At 41.2% G+C, this 23765-nt stretch overlaps 1 protein-coding gene across 1 annotated transcript in view; it reads left to right on the top strand.

Moving 5' to 3' along the window:
* The window catches only part of CLINT1 (clathrin interactor 1), an 82498-nt gene extending 66996 nt beyond the window's left edge, over positions 1-15502 (top strand). The window contains exons 8-12 of the mRNA XM_026659425.2: positions 361-439; positions 6113-6190; positions 11598-11890; positions 12620-12824; positions 13736-15502. Coding sequence (XP_026515210.1) covers positions 361-439; positions 6113-6190; positions 11598-11890; positions 12620-12824; positions 13736-14100 — 1020 coding nt within the window. The 3' untranslated portion in view covers positions 14101-15502. The remainder of the gene's footprint in view (positions 1-360; positions 440-6112; positions 6191-11597; positions 11891-12619; positions 12825-13735) is intronic.
* The last annotated feature ends 8263 nt before the right edge of the window (positions 15503-23765 follow it).

The following is a 23765-nucleotide window of genomic DNA, read 5'->3' as shown; positions in this document are numbered from 1 at the left end:
TGCACACCTTTGATGTTTGCTTCTCCGGTTTAAATCTTCCGTGGACATAAATGGCTACAGATAGTAAAAATAACATGGTAGGTAATGTTCCTTCAGCACTTTTTAACTTCAGATTCTCTTAAATATATTCTAGTGAAGTCTGTCTTTGCTTAATTAGGTTACTCGAACAAACTCCCCTCTACCCATCTGCATCTCTGCAGACATTCTGGCCATTTTGGGGGGCCATTTCATCAGGAGAACAATGCTCAATTCATGTGTGAAGTTTGTGATAAGACAGTTAGAAAGCTACACTTGCAGTTGAACTATAAATAGTACTTCAATCATGTTTTTTAAAAAGCTGGTAAATTCTGTCTTCTTTAGGCTTCAGGACCCCCTGGCAGCAAGTCTTCTAATGATCTGTTTGATCTGTTTGATGGTGCTGGCCAGCCAATCTCAACAGGTATATATCCTTATCCTTAATCTATGATCTGTTTAATTTTGACTGTCCGTGCACAAGCTTATGGGTTTTAATATTGTAAGGATAAAGGGGAAAGAAAAATGGTGACAAGCAAAGCAAAATGTTTCAAGTACCCAAAAAATGGACAACTGTGTGTAAGTTTATAACTGCACACAAATTACCATATTACATTTTTTATCCGGCATGTTGGGAGAATGGGGGGTGCCAATAAGTGAAGAATTCTGGTTAACTAAGAGGGAGGGAGTTTGAGTGGGGGAGGGGGTGTGGGGCTGGAGGTTGGGGTGCAGGAGTAGGTATGGGGCACATGCTCTGGGTGGGACTTTGAGGGAGGGAGGGGGCTCGGGGCGGGGGTTAGGGTGCCCGATCCAGGTGGCGCTCACCTTGGGCAGCTCCCTGCAAGTGGTGACATGTCCCTGCTGCTCCTAGGCAGAGGCACAGCTAGATGGCTCTGCGCACTGCCTCCACCCGCAGGTGCCACCCCCGCAGCTCCCATTGGCCACAGTTCCCTGCCAGCGGGAACTGCGGAGCCAGCGCTTAGGGCGGGGCCGGCGCAGAGCTACCTAGTTGCACCTCTGCCTAGGAGCATCAGGGACATGTCGCCACTACGTGCTGAGCCATGTAGGGAGCCTGCTGGCCCCGCGCCAACTGGACTATACCAACCGGCCAGCTCTATAAATCGGCATTTCTGGTCTTCATTGAAAGTCCGGTTTAAAGTGCTGGATAACACAGCTTTTACTATATATAGGATTAATAATAAGGTTAGCAAATCATAAAGATTAGCCACTAAATCAGTCTGTCAGAAACTGCCTGGGTTATAATGCAGAGTTATTTATAATTAATTCTAAAAGCAAGCACAATCCAGTCAGCTTTAAGTTTCTCATGTTACAAGTTAAGGGATAGGCAGCTATAGAAATGGATGACCTCTATTCACAAGCCACATCTAATGTATACAGCAAAAGCAAACTCATTTCTTTTATCTCCTCATGACCCCTGGATAACCCCAACCCTAATGCCAAAAAACTCACTCTGAAGTTACAATTCTGTTCAATTAATTTATGGTGAATTATTCTCTTAATACTAAACTGAAATTTAAGTTCACTCATGTCCACGCTAGCACTAAACTGTGAAACCACAGTAACTCTTTTAGGCAAGCTTTAGATTTCAGTGACTTGCCTACAAAAGTACAAAACTGGGTTGGGTGTGGGTGTGGGTGTGGATGGATGTGGGTGTGAGAAAGAGAGAGATAATATAATTAAAAAAAAAAAAGTCTTGTGTCATGCTACAGACATTCATGCCAGCCACAGTTAAAACAGTGGATCATAAACTATTAAAGGGAGTTTGTCATGTATCTAAGGTGTTTTAATGGGACAATCAAAGAAGAGTTAACTGGAGGAGGATGGGGGTGGTCAGATGGCTGGATGTAATTTTTCCCCCTCAGTATCAAGTTTAACAGAGAATTAAGCACCAGTGTGACCCTTTTAGTTGGCAAGAAACCTTTGAGAGAAGGTTTCTCTCTCAATTGCAAACAGAAATTTTACTAATTAACACAAGCTACTGTTTCTGTGTAACATGGGGCACCTTAGTAGTGCTTCTTTCCTCGCAGTATTTGTAGTAGCTTATAGTGGGGCTGAATGAGCCTCCTCCCCATAGCAGATTGGGTTATAATAATTAAATTCTGTGAATTGATTGCAGTTTTTCCAGCTGTATTCATTGATCAAAACAAATTTAAATTTTTTCAAATAACTGGTTACTCTTTTATATAATACATGGTTTTGGGTTTTTTTTTTTTTTTTTTTTTTTAAGGCCACACTTCCTAGTTTTGCCCAACACCAAGGGCTAATAGCTTTGTGGTATGATGCATAATCATTAACTAGATATAATCAGAGGCGGCTCTAGCTTTTTTGCCGCCCCAAGCACAGCAGGCAGGCTGCCTTTGGCAGCATGCCTGCGGGAGGTCCGCGGATTCGGCGGCATGCCTGCGGGAGGTCCACCGGTCCCGCGGATTCAGCGTACTAGCCGCCGAATCTGCGGGACCAGCAGACCTCCCGCAGGCATGCTGCCGAAAGCTGCCTGACTGCCGCCCTCGCAGGGACCGGCAGGGCGCCCCCCGCGGCTTGCCACCCCAGGCACGCGCTTGGAGCGCTGGTGCCTGGAGCCGCCGCTGGATATAATTGTATAAGATTTACATAAAACTTAAAATGTATTTAATTCATAATCTTGTGGGTTATTTATGAATCCATATGTGCAAGAAAATTCAGTAAAGGATTACACTGTTAGCAGCCAGGAGCAATGTGGCACCATCTCAATGCTGCTGCGTTGCACAGTGTCACTTATCAAAAGAGTGCAAACTTGTTTAGTTTGGACATGTTACGCATTCATGAAATAACAGTCAAATGTGATAAATATCATCTGAGATACTGCTTGTGCTATAATGGTGTGATCTTGAAAAGAGTATGGGTGACAAAGCAGTGATGCTGGGTAGAAACAGCACCCATAGTACTCACCAGACAACCAAGTTAAAATAAATAATAAATTAGTATCTGTCTTAATTTCTCTCCTTCCCACTTCCCAAGATCTTTAAAGTTTTCATACATTAACTTTTATTTGCCTTTATTGAGGGAAATGTAAATGAGTGAGGCATGCATTTTAGGAATGCTGAGATCCATGGTCATTCTGATACGTTCCAAAAGCAGAATCCACATTGTCCTCCACCTTGCCCCTTTATCCATGGAAATACTCTTCATCAGGTTTTTGTAAAAAGCCTATTTTGTAACACTTTATTCTTTCCCTTTTAAATCCAGTTTTAATAGGAGATGAGAGAGAGAGAGAGAGAGTTTTAAAAAATTCTAAACAGAAGATTTTTTCATTTTTAAACTGAATCCTTTTCAAACAAATGTAGCTCTCCACATTTGAGCACATCTGAGCTGCTGATTCTTTTCGTTGCCCTACAGTGGTACAGCAATTTTTCCAGTCTTCAGCAACATTGAGGAATGGTATTGAGAAGAGGCATATTACCAGCTGGTCATTGTAAATAATCTCCTTGCTGCCCTGTGAAGGCAGATGGAAAGAGTTCATTTATAGCGACAGATCTCCTGTGGGAATCTTTGAGGATAGCTCATGTTGTGAAGATTAGCACTGTCCTTCACATGCAGGTCGCTTGTGATGACCAATATGTTCCTTGCAGCAGAGGGTGTGGGAACATTTCCTGGGTCACGCAAGACACAGTGGAGGGGTCAAAAGCAGCCTTTGATCTCCCCTGTAAAGAAATTGGCAGGGAAATACTATGAGTTCCAGGATCTGTGGAGGCGTTTGCTAAACAACTCCTCATCTATATGTATTTTTCAGTGTAGTAGGTGCTGTAACTGTTTACCCTGAGATGTGGGAACACTGAGCAAGCTTTACAGTACAGGAAAGGGATGGTGAAGTTTGAGATTTACAAATTACTGAAGTTGCCCAATAAGTTACATCCTGTTTACAGAAGGTGTAAAGACAGACTTGCATAGAGAAGTCACACCAACAAGACAGTGCCATGTCCATGGTGGCACGTAGGTGGTCATAGCTATTTTTTAGGATTATTGGAGACTAGGTTTAACTCTAGGCCAATGGCTTCCTCCATTGAGAGCTGCTTTTGTTGCTATCAGTCTAGGTTCTGCTTCCTTCCTCTTGAGCTTAGTGTTCCATCCGAAAATGAAACAGGCACATGAGAGAGAGAGAGAGAATTGGCAAGAATGACCATTGAGGCAAAAGACCTGAAGAATATTCAGAAATCCCTTACATCTTTTGGGTTCAAAGTGAGGGGGTTAGTCAATGCTGTGGCTATGGGTTACCTCTTTAGGCTTGTCAGGAAAGCAGCTGATCTTGAGGTTGTGGTTTGACATAGGAGAATACAGAACCTGTGCTGTATGTTCTATGTACAAAAAGATCAAATCTTCACCACCTTTAACAGGAAGCAAATGAGGTATTACTATGAAAGTGTTTCCTTTGCAGTAGACCCAGTAAGTTTGATCTTCTCACTTAGTTTCCAACTTTGATATTTGACTGGCTCATTCCACCTCCCTCCCACGTTTACATTATATCCAATGCAAGGTTTTTATATCAAAATACAACAGACTAAACAAATATTTTATATAAATTCCTTCAATACAAATCCTACTGCATTTGTTCAGGCATCATCAGATAGAAAATTTTAATCTGTTCTAAAAAGAGTGGTACAGGTATTACAATGGAATTAACCTTCTGTGGAATTCAGACGCATGGTCCTCCCTTTCTCTTTATTTGCTGCTTTATATCAAATCATACACATTCTGTAGATAGACACCATTTCCCCTTTGAAAAACAGTCATGCCTTCCTGATATTGACGACAATAAAATAACATTAAAAAGAAATACAAGTACACATGTATTAGAAAGTGAATTGTTCCTTTTATTACTGCTAGCCGTTTATTATAAAGGAGATAGTTCTAGTTTAATTAACCCAGTTGAGAGTAGCAGATGGGGCAGAATGTCTTGCAGCGATAAGACAATTCAGAAATGGCACCAGATGTTGGAAGCTGTCCCTGGTGGTGTTTGAGTGCAGCACAGATGTTCCAGTCCCACCTGGCTAGTTTCTAAGCACTGCAGGCTAAGCAGCTGTGATGTAACCTATATAATGTACGCATAACACTAAAAGCACAATAATTGAACTGCTGCTGCTACTTCTCAGGGTGTGACTGTTCAGAGGTGAAATCTTTAAGGACAAACAAAAATAAGGTCAACTTTTTGGTACTTTTAGGCCGTTAGAATGGCCACTTAAAAGCTGTAGGGGAAAGAAGTGACAAAAACTACACTGTAAAGCAAAGTGTGTTTTGGACTAAGAAATTAGCCTTCTGCCTATTCTGTTGTCCCAAATATAATTATTAAAGCTTTTTTCCTTTTCTTTCTAGTTTGGGTTGAATATGCTTTAATGAAAAATAGTTACAATACTGTATTCAGAAGTTAATAATTTAACTGATAGCTTACAAAGGCATGGTTGGGACTTTAATGTTGTTGCTCTAGAGAGAAAGCAAACTTATAAAAAATGAACACCAATGCAAGCTCTGTCCTTGAAATCTTGATACCAAGATCATTGCAGAATCATTCATGCTTTAAGAAACATAAAAACTAAATATAAGAAGACTTTTAATTTTTCATGGTAAGCAGCATAATAAATTAAGGATTCCTCCAGTAACAAAAAGTATTTATTTTGATATTTTTTGCTTCCCAAATTTTAATTCTGTAATCCTCCCATTACTTAGTTTACACCATACCAGCACCATCTCCTGTCAGTTTGATCTCTCAAGCTTCATTGCGCTGTATGAATTACTATTTTAGAATGAATTGTGAAACAGAAATTGCATCTTGTTTTCCGTGCCACCTATATGGCAAAGCACAATCAGCTAGATCTGCAGCATAGGCAAGAATATCCAATTTGTCTAGGTTCATATAAATACAGAATGGTGGTGGTAATAAAGCCTCAAAAAATGGTACAGACATACGACAGAATCAACAAAGCCTGACTGCCAAATGCAAGAGGTTTAAAAATAAAATGAAATGCCTGAAAGCAGCTTACAGAAAGCCCTTGTCAAGTTCATTGAGCAGGGTATCGCTCCACAATCCTGTGATTCCTCTCATTTCTAGGTGGATCAACTGACCCGTTCGGAGGATTCGCTGACTTTGGCTCTGCTGCTGCCTCAGCAAGTTTCCCCTCGCCACAAGGTAGGATAATTTACTGACTGAAAAACTGCCATTAGGGATGAGGAGAGGGGAATGAAGCCACTTTCTTTTTTGTGGCATTATTGGCAGTTAGTTCCCTTTCCTGGGGCTGGTTTGTGTTGTTAGTTTGACCAAGAAAGCCACATGCTCACCTCAGTGGTGCTTGATGTTTTTTTGGTCTCTTATGGGTATTTTCACACAGTTGAGGCTAAATAAAGGACAGCTTTCTGGTTTTGATAAATGATTCTTCTATACTTCTTTAATGGGTATGGGTTAGAACCCTATTTTGCCTTATTTGATGCACCCTGCATTGCTGAGAAGCATCCCTTAGCAATGTTGCTATAAAGTCATAAGATATCTTAGAGGAAATTGGCAGACTTTATAGTCACATCCATCAAAAGGATACAGGGAGTGAGGGGAAATAGTACATAAGTAGTCAGAAAAAATGGTGGTTAATAACGGAAATTTAGATGAGTCTTTACCCTCCCTCTTCATTTCAAAGTGATTCAGATTCCCAAGTTGCTTTTAATATCATTGCCCATCCTGGATGTCAGGTGGCTTAGAGGAGAGTTTGTGGATGTCACAAAACAGTATTTAAATTTCAGCTTTGTATTGGCATAAAGCTTAAGTACTTAAATGGTCCAGGGAAACACAACTGTAGTATGTCGCAGACAGGAAGCGAGAGCCCCACTTCTTGGCAATATCAGATACAGTTGATTCTGAAATGTGTGAGGGCCTTATTTCATAAAACACTGTACCAGTGGGAGCTTCAGGCATAACTTTGTTTTAGTGAAAGTAGAATTCCATTCAAATTGACATTTGGAATTATGGTCTCACTTGAACCATAACAAAATAAGATGTGGCTTTTAGGGTGGAAAATCAAGACAATAAAACTTACTCAAGGTATTCAACACTTCCAAGTTTTGTGGGTGTAGCGTGCCAGGTGAAAAACACGTATTAAACAGCAGAAAAAACTTCACACAATAAAAACATTGTTTTTATAATATTTGGAAATGGGGAGGGGGAACTTTTTTAATAGGAGTCTTAGTGATATGCTGAGTGCTCCCACAGACAGTATTTGTGAACTCTTCGTGCTTTCTTGGCTGTTATTGATAGAACTAATCGCTAACTGATATACCTAATCACTGTTCGTCAAAATGTTCTAATGCCTTATGTAAGATCATCTGACCAACTTTTTTCTCTAAGAAAAGGCAGCCTTTCTCCTGATCTTTCCAGTCAAAAGTTCGCAAACTTTTTCAGATACAAGCAAGTGCTATAAAAAAATAATTGCCTGAGTGGGGCAGCAGTATTTCAGTAAAGTATTTGATAGTCTGTCTTCAAAAACAAATTTATATTGCTTGACTTTGAGCACTGTCACGGACTGAAAGTGATTGAAGGGCCCTAAACACATGGTAATGGCAAACAACAATGTATCAAACTGTTCAGCAGTGTTGCAGGCTAAGTTCCCTCTAAGCTGCATGGCCACGCGGCAGCCTATTAAGTGCCACACAGGTGCTCAGGGCCACGGTGGGGAGAGATGCCTCTCCTCCAGTCCCGGACCTGCCGCGGCCAGGGGAGAGGCACCTCTCCCCACCGGCCCCAGCCCAGCCTGGACCTGCCGCGGCCAGGGGAGAGGCACCTCTTCCCGCTGGCCCCAGATCTGCTGCAGCCGGGGAGAAGCACCTCTCCTGTAGCCCCAGCCCTGGACCTGCCACGGTCACCCAGCCCAGGTGCTGCTGCAGGGATAGAGAGCTGGGGGGAGTCTTCGCTTCCTGCCGGAGCCCTCACCCCTCACACCGCAACCCTCTGCCCCAGCCCTGAGCCCCACCCCGGAGCCCACAACCCCAGCCGGAGCCCTCACCCTCCCACACTCCGAACCCCACGGCCCGGCCCCACCCCATGAATGTTGTTATGTGCACCAATATGGAGGTGATGTGTTTCACATCACCTCCATATTGGTGCACATAACAAATTTCATTCCACACATGGGTGGGAAAAATTAGAGGGAACTCTGGCTGCAGGGATCCTTTCTAGGACTGGGGTATCATAGCAACTTTATTAATCTGGAATATGAGAGCACACTAAATTGGGAGGCTTGTGAATGTCTGAGGACACAAATACAAAGGAATTTTAGTATGTTGGAAATTCTGGGGGAAAATAACAATAGAATGTTTGACCTAGCCCAAAGCTCAGACTGAGTACTACATTGGCAAATTGGAATTTAACGTCAGGATAACCCCACCTCCCCACACACTCCCACAAACAATTCACCTATAAAAGTCTAACAAATAAAAACAAAAATTTAGGCTCATATGCAATGAGGAATAGCAGCCCACCTGTGTTGGAAGAATGATAATCCCTAAAGATACCTAAATTCCCACTTGTCTTCCAAGATTAACAAAACATTTGTATAGTAAATGGAGAGACAAAGGTACATTGGCTTTGACGGATGTCAAGGGAGATGCTATCAAAATTTCAAAACCTCCAGGTGGAATAGGAGTTACACCTGGAAGGACTGATGTGAGGCCAAGTTATGCCCTCAATACTCTGGCATAACTCCATTGTCTTCAGTGGACTATGTTTATGCATATCCGTGGGCTAAAACTGATGGATGGTCCTTCATAGCTTAGCTAAATGACAACTTGTTTACAAGTATAGGAAAGATATGAATGCCAAGGAGGGCAAGGAACTGTTTATGGGGGCACAAGGAATATATCTAGGAGTAAGAGAGAACAGCTCTTTTTTCTAACAAGGAGAATGTATCCATAATGAAACAGCACATTGGGGAGTGGTTTCTCAAGGGAAATGGAGCCCACGTCGCTTGTGGTGCTTAAAACGATTCTGAACAAAGTAGTAGTAAGCAAACCAGAGTGAACAGTCGTATGCTAACAAAGTGTGCTGGAGGTGACCACTTAAAATCTCTTCTTTCTTTAACTTGAGCTTTTCTGAGCTCAGCCTTCCAGTAGGAGTCGAGGGTGCTCAGCCACTTGCAGGTGCCAACTTAACAATGTTGCTAAATATGGATATTTGCAGTTGACCAAAAAGTATGGAGCTCCAATCAAAAGGGGTGTAATTCTTGCTCTTGAGGCAGTTGGGAGTTGTGCCTCAGCTAGGGGTATAGGAGTAAATCCAGTATGAATGAAGACATTTCAGTGACAGATTAGTAAATCTCTTGGCAAATTGGTTGTAGATCAGCACCTGGGAATCTTTTTGCATTATTTGCTACATTTAAGAAAGCAGTATTGGGCATCTGTGAGTTAAAACACACCTTTAATATTTCAACCGGCAGGGGAAAAAAAGCACTGTCCTAATTGTACAGGCTTCCTTGCTTGTGATACTTATTCAAAATAAAGTTCTTTTTACAAGTATAAAGCTGCCTACTATGCAAATAATTTGTGTATGAATACAGCCTAAAATGACACAATCCTTTATCTGCATTAACATGATTAATCTATACCGATCACCATTATGCAGTGGGCCAGGAGTCTTGTGAAATGATTAATCATTCTCTAACAATATAAGCCCCTCTAGTAATCCTTTCTTCCCGGATTAATCATCTTTGATCAAGTTCCCCAAAAGGGGGGCAAAACCTTCTCCTCTTACCCCTACTTTTTCTTATTGTGTGTTCAGATCTCTGCATCCAGTACACATGGAATCAGCACATTCAGCGTTTACTTATCCATCAGGAATACTTAAAGTGGGTTTAAATCTTTAATATGCAGTACTAATTGAAATCCTCCGATACAGTCCCTTTTGTGAGGGAAATGAAAGCAAAATGTTCTAGTAAGGCCCTGAGCTAATGAACATTAGTCCATTTCTTGCGTTAAAACTACTGGTAGTGCTTGGATTTTGTAAACAAACTCGCTTCTTTCCTCCTACCCCCTTTTCCATTACTTAAAATTTAATACACTAGTGAAGGTAAGGGTAATTAAAACCAGGTTTCAACACACAGGTGTTTAAGCATTTACATGGAGTGTAAAATATTATTGCATTTGCCTTTGACTAGACAAAATACAGCTCTAGGAAATAGCCAGGTGTGTGGGTTGTACTCTTAGCCAGGTGCATAGGTCTAGTAACTTTGAAATCAGTGAAATCTCAATCCGAGCCTCTTCCTTTGCTCATGCAGGAGGAAGTAGAGTTGATTTAATCATTTATTAGAGTTCAGAGCTCTTTCCCTACTGCAGGGATATTGCTTGTGGCCTAACTGGGAATGAGAACTTCATCATGAGATACAACCTACAGGGGAATATCATAATTCTTATGCATGATGGAAATGTTCCCTCTAAGCTGTGCATCCATGTAGCAAATAAAGCAGTCCTATGCATTTCATATGCCAGAAGAATGATATTCATCTACTACATCCAGACCTGTAAAACATTAGCCACATCACCAAAAATCTGACCTATGCAATGCCCCTCCAACCCCCCACCCCCCCTCCCCCCCAAAAACCCTCTGGAAGATTTCCAGACAAATCTTTAAAAACAAAACAACAAAAACCACCACGGCTTTTGGGATATTTTAAATAACTTTCACTATAAAATGTTACCCATGATGTTTCTTGTAACTTACTTTTTTCCTGTAAGTGAAGGAAACTTATTTTAATGTCACTGGTTTGACTGATCCTTATAAAGGTAAGGAAATGGAAGTAAGGATCCTGTCACATCCTGGGCTTGCTGGTCTGTATGTAGGTATTGGGGCATGTGATCTGAAACAGGTACATATCAAAGCATCATGTACTCTCATAGCCCAAGGGAAATATTACTTATGATGTTAGCAAGCAACAGAGTAAGATAAGGACCCTCTAGTAATCTGTTTTGAAAGCTCTTGGTTTTATTGGTATCCCACTGAGTGTCACTATTTTCCTATGCTGTGCAAAAGCTATTAATTATATGTAATCAAAAAGATTTGAATAAATGGCTGTTATCTTGTATGCTTTACTATGACAGTGGAATTGGGCTTCTCATGTACAGTGACTGCATAATACCCATTAGCTGGGATCATGGCTCTGTTGAGAATATCAGAGCATTGGATTAAAGTACTGGCAAGTTTGATTCTTAAACTTCTAGCCCTGCTTTTGACAGAACCTCAAATCTACTTTTCCAGTGTCTGTCTGGAAGCATTTGGATGCTGCAAACTTAGTTGAAGGAAACCTGTGTCCCACTCATCCAGGTCCATAGGTGACACATTATCAGATGTAGTTTTTTGTCTGTGCGTGGGTGTTTCATATTTCCTTTGCTACCTTGTTAAAACTGTTGGAATATTCATGAGAAGGAATGATGTCCAGATGGAGATTCTACCTGCAGATGTTAATCTGGACGGACACAAATCAGGTCTCATTTGTTTCAGTTCACAGAATGTGGCGTTTTTCTGTGCCTTTCAAAATCTTTTACCTTCTTTCCCTCACCCCCAGGTACAGCAGCAAGTGGGAACGGAGACTTCGGCGACTGGAGTGCCTTCAACCAAGCCTCTCCATGTCCCAGTGCTTCAGCAGGAGAGCACTTCGGTGGCACTGCCCAGCCAGCTGTAGAGCTCTTTGGTAGCTCGGAGCCAGCTCTTGGCCATCCTCCAGCTGCCTCAAATTCTACTGACCTCTTTGATTTGATGGGCTCCTCTCAGGCAACCATGGCTTCTTCACAAAGCATGAATTTTGCGATGATGAGCTCTAGTGCGGTGGGCATCGGTCTACCCATGTCAAGGTCACAGGTATGCTGTTGTTACTCAATCCCTTAATGACTGGTTCCTCTGTGAAGAGAAGGTTCTAGAATACTTTTGTCCTATTTTGGCTTAAACCTTCTTGTTACCCCTAGCTCTCAGATGCATTCTTTATCACTCGGTCGCTCTATCTGAGATGCTCTGTCATCCTTTTTAGGGGAGGGAAGGTTTTAAAGTTAGAACCTGAAAAAAAACAATAGAATATGTGTGCAGCCTACGTCATCAGGCAACTGATGGACCAGTCCTCACCCTCATCTGTGTGCTGCCATGACGCACAGTGGGGCTACTTCAGTGGAAAGTAATTGGCTGTTAAAACCAAAGCACATTGACTCTTGTGCAAAAACCTACAAATGCATTTCAAAAAGCCCAGAATAGAGTGGGCTCCTTGTCTGGGAGATGCCAGGCAACTCTGATTTGGTGACACAATCCACTGATGCAAAATGCTTAGTGCTAACATATGAAATACCATCCTGATCACTTCCAACAAGATACCAACTGATGGGGAAACTACTTTGAAAGAGATGAACGTCCATGTCTCATAAAAACTGATGACATTTCTCTTTGGCTTTTTAACTTCTCATATGCAAACATAAACAACCATTTGTTGTATTTTATGCTGACATGATGGAACTGTTTATTTCTTAGACACAGCAGTAGTAAATGTTAGGGAGTGAATGGCATCATTTAAAAAAACAAAAAGCTTTTTTCCTTTGTTTCTAGCCTTTGCAGAACGTTAACAGTATGCTGCAGAAGCCCAGTCCTCTTTATAATCCGAGTACAGAGATGGTCCAAAAAAATGCCAGCAAAACTCTACCATCCACTTGGTCAGACCCCAGTGTAAATATCAGTTTGGACAATTTAGTACCTGGTATGCAGCCTTCCAAACCCCAGCAGCCATCGCTTAATACAATGATTCAGCAACAGAGTAAGTGATCCCATTGATGTAATAATACTTCACTGGCATGACCTGCTATACAGATGTTACCAATGTGTCTTTAAAAAAAAAAAAAACGGACCCTTTTGCTAGATCACCTTTTCTCTTAATTTTAATCATAATCCTATTTTTCATCTGCTCCATTGCCTCTTACCATTCGCAGCTTTGTTACCGTAACGTGATCTAGAAGAATGAGCCCGGGAATGTTTCAGGGATGTGAAGCCAAGTCTCTAACTGCAGAGGCTTGCATCATTCCCAAATCTTCACATTAGGACTCCCGCATCTCTTAGGGCTGGTCTACACCCAGCCGCTAGTTCGGCGGCTGGGGATCGAAGTTCTGGGTTCGACTTATCGCGTCTGGTCTGGACGCGATAAGTCGAACCAGGAAGTGCTCGCTGTCGACTGCAGTACTCCAGCTCGGCGAGAGGAGTACCGCGGAGTCGACGGGGAGCCTGCCTGCCGCGTGTGGACCGCGTCTGAACCGCGGTAAGTTCGAACTAAGGTATGTCGACTTCAGCTACGTTATTTACGTAGCTGAAGTTGCGTACCTTAGTTCGACTTGGGGGGTTAGTGTAGACCAGGCCTTAAGCTCTTCCTATGGGTGGTATCAACTCTCTGTCCTCAGAGCTCAATTGGTTAGCAATAGTTAACCTGGGTGTAAGACATATTGTAAAACTTGGTTAGACTTTTCTGAATTTTAACTGAAGAAGGAAGAGATGTGGAAATTAGTCATCTTTTGTAGGCTAACTGGCTAGTGAACATAAATATAACTTTTTCCTTGTCTTTGTTCACTGTAAAGTCACAATATAGTTACATAACTTCTAAAAGTAGATTGTAACTCTCCATGTTCAACCCTAGGATATTGATTAAATTAAAGGCTGTTGTATTTTATTTTTCTGCAGATATGCAACAACCTGTGAATGTGATGACTCAAAATTTTGCAGCCGTGAGCCTCAACTCCCAGTCCAACGTGATGCCTGTTCGATCCCCAACAAGTTCATTGATGGGAGGGCCCATTCCTGTGGGAATGGGGATGCCCAATGTTATGACGGGTACAATGGGTATGACCTCCTTGGGAAACACGCCTATGATGAACCAGGGAATTATGGGCATGAATGTGAACGTGGGGATGCCAGCTGCTGGAATGGGTTTGACAGGCACAATGGGCTTGGGGGTACCCAATATAGCTATGACCTCTGCTATGACTCCTGGAACTGTGCAACCCAAGCAAGATGCCTTTGCCAATTTTGCCAATTTTAGCAAATAAAGATTGTAAAGAATTGGTCAGAGTGAATGAAGGATTTTTAGCTGCACAAATGGAGCTGGGGGAGGGATGGAGAACACTGATCAATACCTTTTTTCCTTTTATCAGTTAATTAAAATGAACCTACATAAAGAACCAAAAGGCTATTTTGTAAATGCTGAAACACCTAGCGTTCAAGCTCTGGGGAGACGAAAGGTTCTTCTGATGAATCAATTGGATGACTTTGCAATTAAGAGGCCATTGTTTTGTAGCAAGACCATCAAAAGCCTTTCAAGATGGAAGAACCAATTTTAACATTGAAACTGGTGGGGAGACTGGAATGGGGGTTAGGTAAATCTGTTTGAATCTAATTTTATACTTTTCTTTTTTTTCTTGAAGAGCTTGATTTTTCTCTCCCTGAATCGCTTTGTCATAACTGAAGCCATTCCTTTTACTACCACTCTGAGTCCATATTTGAAGTCACTCAAGTACAATGATCAGTTTTTTATAAGAATATATATTTTTGTCCAAAAAAAAAAAATGGCTTACATATGTGCTTATGGCTAATTCAAAGGGACCTGGAATGTGTGTGTATATATATATACTTTTGCTGATGTTCCAGCAACACTGCTATAATATCCAAATTTTTATTGTAAAAACCTCTTTAAGCAATTTGGTCATTAATAGGTTTAGGGGCTTTTCACACCTTTACTGCTATAATTAATACCCAGTGCTGAATTGGGAGACATTTCATCCAGAGCTGCTTTATGGTTTCCTTTCAGAAAACTCCAGCATATGAACACTTTTTGCAGTTCTACTTCAGTGGCAACTTTATGCCACATGTACCCTTAGGGGCCACTGGTTTACAGTGTCAGCAGCAGTCAAAAGGCAAAAAAAAAATCATCTTTATGAAAAGAAAAGTAACAAGGTAACTACATTGTCTTTTAAGTTAAATCTCTAAACCCTTGTCAATCCAACAGCATTGGATTTTAGATTTTATACAACATTTGGTGACTTTTTGGTGTAAATATGGCATTAGCAGCGGTGGAATCCAAAAGAAAGGAGTTAAATATATATAATACATATATATATATATATTATTAAAGGAAACCTGTAGCAGTCAAAGATTTTATTGATTTAATGAAAATAAAGGAAATTAATTAATTAAGGTTTTGTTTTCCTGCTGTAATTCTGCATTTTAAGTTCACACACGAATCATGATTCTAGAGTCTGGAATACAAAGACATGGTTATACTCACAAGCTGGGAGTATTATTGAGAATAAGCACTATATTATAGGTATGAAATTTATTACCTCCCCTTTCTTATGTTGGATTTCTTTTTTATTATTAAATTGATAAAACTTTGTTTCCATTGTATTCACAATGTTCTGTTATACATAACATTAAAATGGTCATTAAAATCAATGTTGGGCCGCTTTTCCTTTCATTCCATTTGACGTTTATAAGAGTGTTTGGGAAAAAAAATAATTATAATTTGGGCAAAGTAATTTTTATAAATAATTTACATTTGTTTAATGACTTCTTATCTCCAGCCTTTCCTATCTGGCTCTACTGTTAGGAATTAAAAATGAAGCAGGCAAGATATCCTGACCCGCTCCAGCCTTGCTAATGCTCCATCTACAACATTTCTAATTAGGCAGAAATTCATGTACTTCAGCTAAGTGGTAATGAAAAGTGATTCATTTGCTGAATAAGAGATGAGAGTGAGTGTAATTAGCTGACTGTGGTTTTTAATCTTTCAACAATTCAATGTGTTTAAATTAGTTTCAAAGAATAGGAGCTTTCAAGTGTTGTTACATCAAAGTAATCAAGGCAGACTTTAGTGGATGAGCAAGAGAGATCTTCTCTCCAGTTGCCATTTTGAAACCTTTAAACTTTGTTGGAATAATCTTCAGAACTTATCTTGTGACAGATGGTACTATTCAAGCTGGTTTGGAAAACAGAATTGCAAGGCAGAGGGAACAGATTATTTTTGGAGAGTATGGTGGAGAAGCACGGAAAGCCAAACTAATAGGACAAACTGTTAGATTGTGTCACAACTTGAGACTGTCAAACACAGTCAAAGTGGACATCCTCTGTGTAAACAATTGGAAGCTACAGTGAGTTGTTTAGACTGATGTGCTTTAAACTCAGTTTGGCTGGTTGTTATGGATGGGGCCTGGCAGTCTTTTATCTGAACGTAGAATCTATGTCCCTGCCGGATTTCTCAGATACTTTTAGAAGTTAACTCATTGGGGTTACTCTGGTCCCTATTATAAATCCTCTTTTTTCCCCCTAAGTTATCTTTTGTAGCCAATGGATTGGAATCACTCCAAATGAAGTCATCTTGGTCAATGGTTTATATAGACCCACCCTATTCATGTCATAGATCTAATACCTCTGTCCTTAGACCATAATCTTAATATTGAACTGAGTCTTAGCATAGACCAACACAACAGTAGGCTATTGGTCCATAAAGAATTATGAAAAAGGGAGCCATCAAGATTCCAAACCACCATTAATGGCCCACACTTTGCATAATTACAATAGGCCCTCAGAGTTATATTTCATATTCTAGTTTCAGATACAAGTGATACATTTATACAAATAGGATGACCACACTCAGTAGATTATAAGCTTTGTAATGATACCTTACAAGAGACCTTTTGCATGAAGCATATTTTAGTTACATTATATTCACACTCATCAGCATATAGAGTGCAACGTCACAGAGAGCAATAAAAATGATACTCAGACCTCAGTGGTTCAGGAGCCAAATTAGCAATCAACATTACGCAGAAGAGCCACAGTATTAAAACAACTGACCAAGTATTCTACAATTGGTTAATAATATAGTAAAAGCATCCTGATTGGTTAATATCTTGGATTGGTTAATAATTACATCAGAGTTTTAATATGTGCTGCAAAGAATGGCAGGAGACGCATTAAAGAGCAACTTGGGGCTCCCAAGCCTCTGTCTGAGGATCACTGGGGTAGAAAGAAGTTGGTTCTTCACCCTTCATTGTGACTGGCTGGGCAAACAACTCCTGAATGGACCCCTGTGTTAGCTAGCTTCCTGTGTGGAGCAGCTTTGCTGACCAGGATCTTCCTGTTCTGGCAACCGCCTATAGGAATATAGGAACAAAACTCAAGAACTCTATCAATCCCTTGAAATAGGTTTGCTGTAGCTTTTACCTGGGTTTTCCTCTTCCAGCTCCTTAGAAGTATTGACAAAATCTGAAGGGCCTAAATGTTTACCTTAGGGCTGGTCTACACTGGGGGGGGATCGATCTAAGATACGCAACTTCAGCTACGCGAATAGCGTAGCTGAAGTCGAAATATCTTGGATCTAATTACCTAGGGTCCACATGGCGCGGGATCGATGGCCGCGGCTACCCCGTCGACTGTGCTACCGCCGCTCGCTGTGGTGGAGTTCCGGAGTCGACGGTGAGCGTGTTCGGGAATCGATATATCGATCCCAGATAAATCGATTGCTACCCGCCGATACGGCGGGTAGTGAAGACATACCCTTAGAGACATGGTCGAAGACTGGAAGCCCAAAGTTCAACCTATTTTTTCATACATGTGTTTACATGGAATCTGCAATTCTTTCCATTTCATGAGTTGGTTTATGATGACAACACAGCACTCCTGAGACACCCTAGTGAACATGTGCAAATGGAGGAATCTGGGCAGAATTCTGCAGACTGCTTTTAGTTTCAAGCTACTCAGCTGTTAGACCCAGCGGTGCTGGGAGAGGAGAGAATCTTTCAATCTTATTGCTATGTTCTGTTGTACGTTTTTTCCCGAGCTGTTTCTCAGTGGGCTTCGCTGCATGTTAGCCCACGTAGCTGGCCTACGCATGCATCCACAGTCCACATGCCAGCCAAAGTCCATTGAAGCCATTTTAACAGGAAAAAAAGGGGGACACATCAATATATTTGCCATAAATTGCCGAATGAGGGCCTAGTTCAAAGCTCTTTGAAGTTGATGGGAATCTTTCCATTTAATTCACTGGGATCAGGCCCAGAGTTGCAGCACCTGCCATCCTGCAAAAATATAAAGCTGACAATGCTTTTAAGGATGAGCATAATCCATAGGTGACCCATATTTAACCCAAAGCAGTGGATGGAGGGGATTACTTACTTGGGTTGGGTAATGTCCAAAATAATCCAGGATTTTCCAAAGGCAGCGTGGTCCCAGCCCAAGGAGCATGCAAAGTGTAGAGACAGGTTAAGGGAACACGTTTAGATAGTGGTCAGAGGTAGTGCTTGGACACAACTTGACAAAAGGAGGTTTGGTTTACTTGTCGATTATAAAGGATGCACAACAAAGACTGTCTCGGTGTTGAAGAGACACTATGGAGGATGAATGTAGAAGTATTAGGCAGGGAAATGGATAGCAGTTTCCACTTCTCTTTAAAGGGATCTGTATCCTGAAAAACTGAAATATCACATCCACAAACGCATCTTGTAAGCTTTTAGAAAAGGTATTGACCATATATTTAAGAAGTCTCACCAGCCAATTTTCAGGATATGAAATATGTAAAGACCGTTATTTAATACTCTTTACCTTGCTCACACAGGTAAAGATAAGGAAAATATTCTAGGAAACTATCAAATCAATCTTATTAAAAAAAAATATAGCTGGAACTTGTAAAAGCTGATTCACCTATTCCTTAGTACGGTCACTAGCATTTTGAATACGCAACCCAAATGATCCTGACACATTATAGAACCTGTACAATAGCTTTCTATTAACTTTGCAGTTGGATGTGGATTTTATCACCAAACCATACATGTGGCTAACTAGTCAGTTATATATGCTGATAAACGTGGGAGATGGTGGGTCTGATGATGAATTATTACTGGTAAGGGAGGGGCTGGCTTTTTTGCTGCTTACATCCAGTCCAGTAATTGTGCTACAAGTGTCCTAATTTTGTATGACCTACTAATCGTGATAAAGTGCCCACAGGTTGGGATGGGTGCTAAAAAATAAAAGTAAATACATTAATTCAGCCATTCCCTAGGCCAGTGCTTCTCAAAGTTGGGCCGCCGCTTGTTCAGGGAAAGCCCCTGGCGGTCCGGGACGGTTTGTTTACCTGCTGCTTCCGCAGGTTCGGCCGATCGCGGCTCCCACTGGCTGCGGTTTGCTGCTCCAGGCCAATGGGGGCTGCAGGAAGGGCACCCAGCATGTCCCTCGGCCTGCACCGTTTCCCGCTTGCCCTACCAGTGTCCCCACATGGAGTTTTCAAATTAAGTTAACTTCTGCCTGCTGCTTTGTTGACCACTCAGTGACATCCAGCTTCCGCCACTCTCACAATGAATAGCTGCTCAATCTACAGGTAGTTCCATTGCGAGAGGTTCCATGATTCTAAAGGCTGGTGGGTAGTAGACTCTGTCCCTGTATGTCTGGCTCTGTGTGTAGGAGATCATTTAAAAACACATGCGTCTTCCTGTTTGCACCCAGAGCCTTGCAAGTAAAACTGCAGCACAGGTGCAGGTTCAGAGATAACCAGAGCATTCAGTATGTTCTACAAAAGAAAAATTACATTCAAAACAGCTAAACCAGGGTATTTATAGCAGCATCTGTTTCAGCTAGGAACTGTGATGCAGCTTGCTGAGGGAGGTAGGGGAGGGATTTATCAATGAAGTGTTTACATAATGCAGGCAGGCATCCTATACACAAGGTGATACCAACAATAACAGTACAACAAACATCTGAAGACATTTTTATTCTCCTAGGTCTTTGCTCCTGGAGGCACTTACTCCAAGAACTTGTTTCTGCAGGCTCTGCCTTCCTCTGTGAGTGTGTGTATTATATAAGTATTTATAATTACTACTCAACTAGCTGCATACCTGGTGTTGATTAATAGTTTTAATGTATTTGTGGAGGAGGGGGGAATGTTTTAAAGGGACACTTCTTTCAAAATTGGTCCAAAAATAAGCCACTGTGAAACCAAAAGGCCAATATTCGTTTCCATTTTTTTTAACAGTCCAGTGGAAAATTGTTAAACAGCACTTACTTCAAAGTTTTGGCAACTTCAGCATTGCAATTCTGAGAATCTGGAAGTGAAATTAACTATAAACCAAAATCAAACAGGACTTCATTGCAAAAACAGTGAAAAATAAATGTAAAAATTTTCTTCAGTCTAATAAACGAAGGCGTTAAGACCACAGGAAAAAAAAGTTGCTTTACAATATGGTCAGGTTAATGCTTTTCTCTTTTAGATATCACAGACCTAGTAATGTCAGTTAGCACTGATGGGGAGAGATGGCCAGATGTGAATATTTTTGGATTTCTGATGTATTTGTATTGTATTGCTGAGCAATGCATTAAAGTTTCCTTTGTCTGAGGGTTGACATCAGATGGAATAGGAAGAAGGAAAAGCTATAAAAGAATAAGACTATAAAAGAGTAAGAAATGAAAGTACAAGATAAAGAAATGAAGTCCAATATTTATAGATAGCTATAAACTATCTATTACACCTGGAGGCTGCAAACAGGCATAAGGGGAATGTGACTACCATACTCTTCCCCTATTGCTAAATGGGAGAGAGGTCCCTGTATGCAACTGGGTGAGAACCGCTGTACTGGATGTTCATTGGAGTCTCCGGTTCCTCTTTCTGCTGCGGAATGGTATGATGCCCAGCTGTTTGTAAACTTCAATTCTGTTTCCACCATATTATCCAGAATCAGTGTGAACAATTTTCCCTTAACATTGTTAGAGTCAGAGCTGACCTAATGTTTTGAGCAAACATATTAATAAGGGTGTGTGTTTGTTTTTCCTGTAACATTTCAAAAACAATTTGAAGGCTTGTATTTTGGAGCTGATGTTTTCAGTCATTCATAGAGTTTTACAAACGTAAAAAAATATATATATTAAAGTGAAAAGCCTTGAAAGGGATGGGGAAGAATAAGGCTGTTATGGAGACAATCATTTATTGAGCTAATGCAGCTAATGTACATAGGACTTCCCGTCCTACGGAGTTTGTAGGCTATTTTGGACAGAGAGCCCGTTGGCTCACCAGGGATGTGGCTACCCATATGTGATGCAAGGGATTTGCTTCTCTTCAGACATCTAAAAGTTTCAAAGAAGTAGAAGAAAAAAAGTCTCCATTTTTATGTTGTTCCCGTACACAATGATAGGAGGAAAACCATACCAGAAACTACCGTATACTGAATGGAAACGTTTATTAGAAAGGAGCCTTTAACTAGGTTTCGAGAGCCTTCCTTGACGACTGTAAATCTGAATTTTTTACACTCACAGTAGCAATAAATACTGACAGTTGCTAGGACTCTTTACCTATTCTGTGTATATGCTATATAGAAACAGGTATAGGCCTGTTTATTGGTTCTTTTTAAACAATTCTGAGCAGTCCCCAAGAGTTTGCAGATTTAAATTATAAAAAAAAAAATACAACCTTGTGCCATAAGGTACCGGTTTAGTAATTAACTGGTTCTTTAATAGGGCTTCAATTGCTTTGCTTCATGATAAGGGGGAAAAAAATTACATTCCAAGACAGAGCTACATTCGACATCTGGGAACCTCCTAACAGCTGGCTATCTAATGAATATGCATCTGCTTAAGAGGCTGTAGTCCATTAATAAACCACTAGATATAAAGCAGAAACAATCTTTGTCAGCTTCAAATGAGATTGGGTGCAATGTGCTGTGAAGTGTCACTGTCACATTGAATCGAATTGGCGAGGCTAACAATCAACTCTTTGGTACCAGTGTCTTTGTGCCTGAGAACAGGACTTCTGCTTCCGTTCATGAGAAGGCGGGGGAATGGTGGTGGAAGTCACAAAGCATTGGTGGTGGTTTCTATTGCATGTTGTTTTCCTTATTTCTCCTGGTGCCAGTTGTATCTGGGCACTGGTGACCTTTTAGTTTCAACGCCACGCTCTGCTTTGTCTGACTGTGTTCTACAAAGCTGGGAGTTGTTTTTCAGCACAAATGAGTTAGGAGACCTAGGAATCCAGCGTATGAATAAATGACTGGGCAGCAATTACAGGAACTGCGATAAAACATACCTATTTGACAGAGAACTGCAGGTTTCGAAGTGGAATGGTAGCACTCCGGGAGCTGTTCTGACACAACAGTGTGTTCATAGGGTGAAATCAACACAGCAGGTTTCAGAGACTAAGCCGCTTTTCCTGTGAAAAGAAGGCTGCAGGAATTGGGAGGTGTCATTGGCTGTATTCCTAAAATCCCCGACCTCGAGAGCTGCATCCAGCATATGTAGCAACATGTGTCATACCAATCCGTGGCAGAAGAAGGTGAACGGTGGATGGCCTCCTCTGATGTCGTCCCCCACCTTTGCATCCTAACATGCTTTGGTGGGATTCTAAGCAGGATTGGCATTGTCAGGCACCCTGGGCTCTGTCTTGTACAGATCCTCTCGGAGTGATCCAGTGCCCATTTCCTGTGCATGACTAAATGGGTCTATAAGCCATGCAAGAAGTACTGCTAATTGTTCCGGATTTTGGAGGCAAAGCGATAAACAGGTGCAGTTCTGTACTGGGGAAGCTTGCGATACAGTCCAGTTCCCATTAGTGATAGATGGTTAATATTGATCAGCACTTTCCTTCAAGTGCTAACTAATCTTCATGCACCCCCTGTGAGATAAGTGTGTATTTTTCATATTTTGCTGGTGAGGGAAACTGAGGTAGTGTGTGGCTTGCCTGAGTCTGCACTGGGGCTGGCATTAGAACACAGATATCTCTGGCCCCCAGGTTGCTCCCATTTCTGGCTCACAAAGTTGTTCGTAATGAAATTTATCTGGTTGGCGTCAAATAGAAAAATCTGGATTTTTGCTGTGGCTAAAGTCAGTATGATTGCAGTGGCATGGCACTGATCTCAGCACTGCTCTTTCCTCGTGAGCAAGAAACAAAAGAGAAAAAATTTAAAACCAGAAGCAAAGCTGTATGTATTTGCTACAGATCTGCTGCATATTGCTTCTGATAACTTTACTTTTCCCCACATACCATGACACATACAACTGAAGCTAAACTCTGCTAGTTGGAGCGATACCGAGTCCATTCCTGGAGTAATGTGTGTGTGTGTTTGTTTTTCTCACTGGTCCTAAGATTTGAAACAAATGACTGATTGAAGTTGTTTTATAACAGTGGCCACGCTGATGATTAGCTTGTTTGCAGAGTTAAATTCTGCCACTAGGTGGGGTGTGAATATTTGAGCTCCAGGGCTGTTCACTATCAATTCAGCCTCTTGTGTCCTTGTGGATCATGACAATTTCCTACGCTTTAAGATTTATTTTTTTTGTGGGACTGTGTGTGCGCATATGTAATACACAATTGTGGGGTGTAAAGGCCTGGCCTGAATGAGGGGCACAATACTTAGCGGCTGGGAAGTCACGAGTGGGTGTTGCAGGTCATCCCCAATGAATGCTGATAAACCTTTCCCATCCCACAGCATCCTGTGTTCATTATACACCTCAAACTTCTTTGGCAATGGGGACTGCTTCCCAGTCTACATAAGCACTGAAAGACTCCACCAGTCGGCCCATAGGTGAGAGGAACCCTGTTATTACTGACAGATTATTTAAACAATGGTTACTGCTAGAATTTCAATTCCAATTTTTCCCCACCACTTATTTATCCTACATTCTGAACACCCAAACTGGATCACTGCCTTTTATTAGGTCACTTTCCAATGGCAGGGTACCA

This window comes from Terrapene carolina, unplaced genomic scaffold (genome assembly GCF_002925995.2).
Source record: "Terrapene carolina triunguis isolate 2854851 unplaced genomic scaffold, T_m_triunguis-2.0 Scaffold629, whole genome shotgun sequence".
NCBI classification, from domain to species: domain Eukaryota; kingdom Metazoa; phylum Chordata; order Testudines; family Emydidae; genus Terrapene; species Terrapene triunguis.
This window is presented reverse-complemented; position numbering and strand designations above follow the sequence as displayed.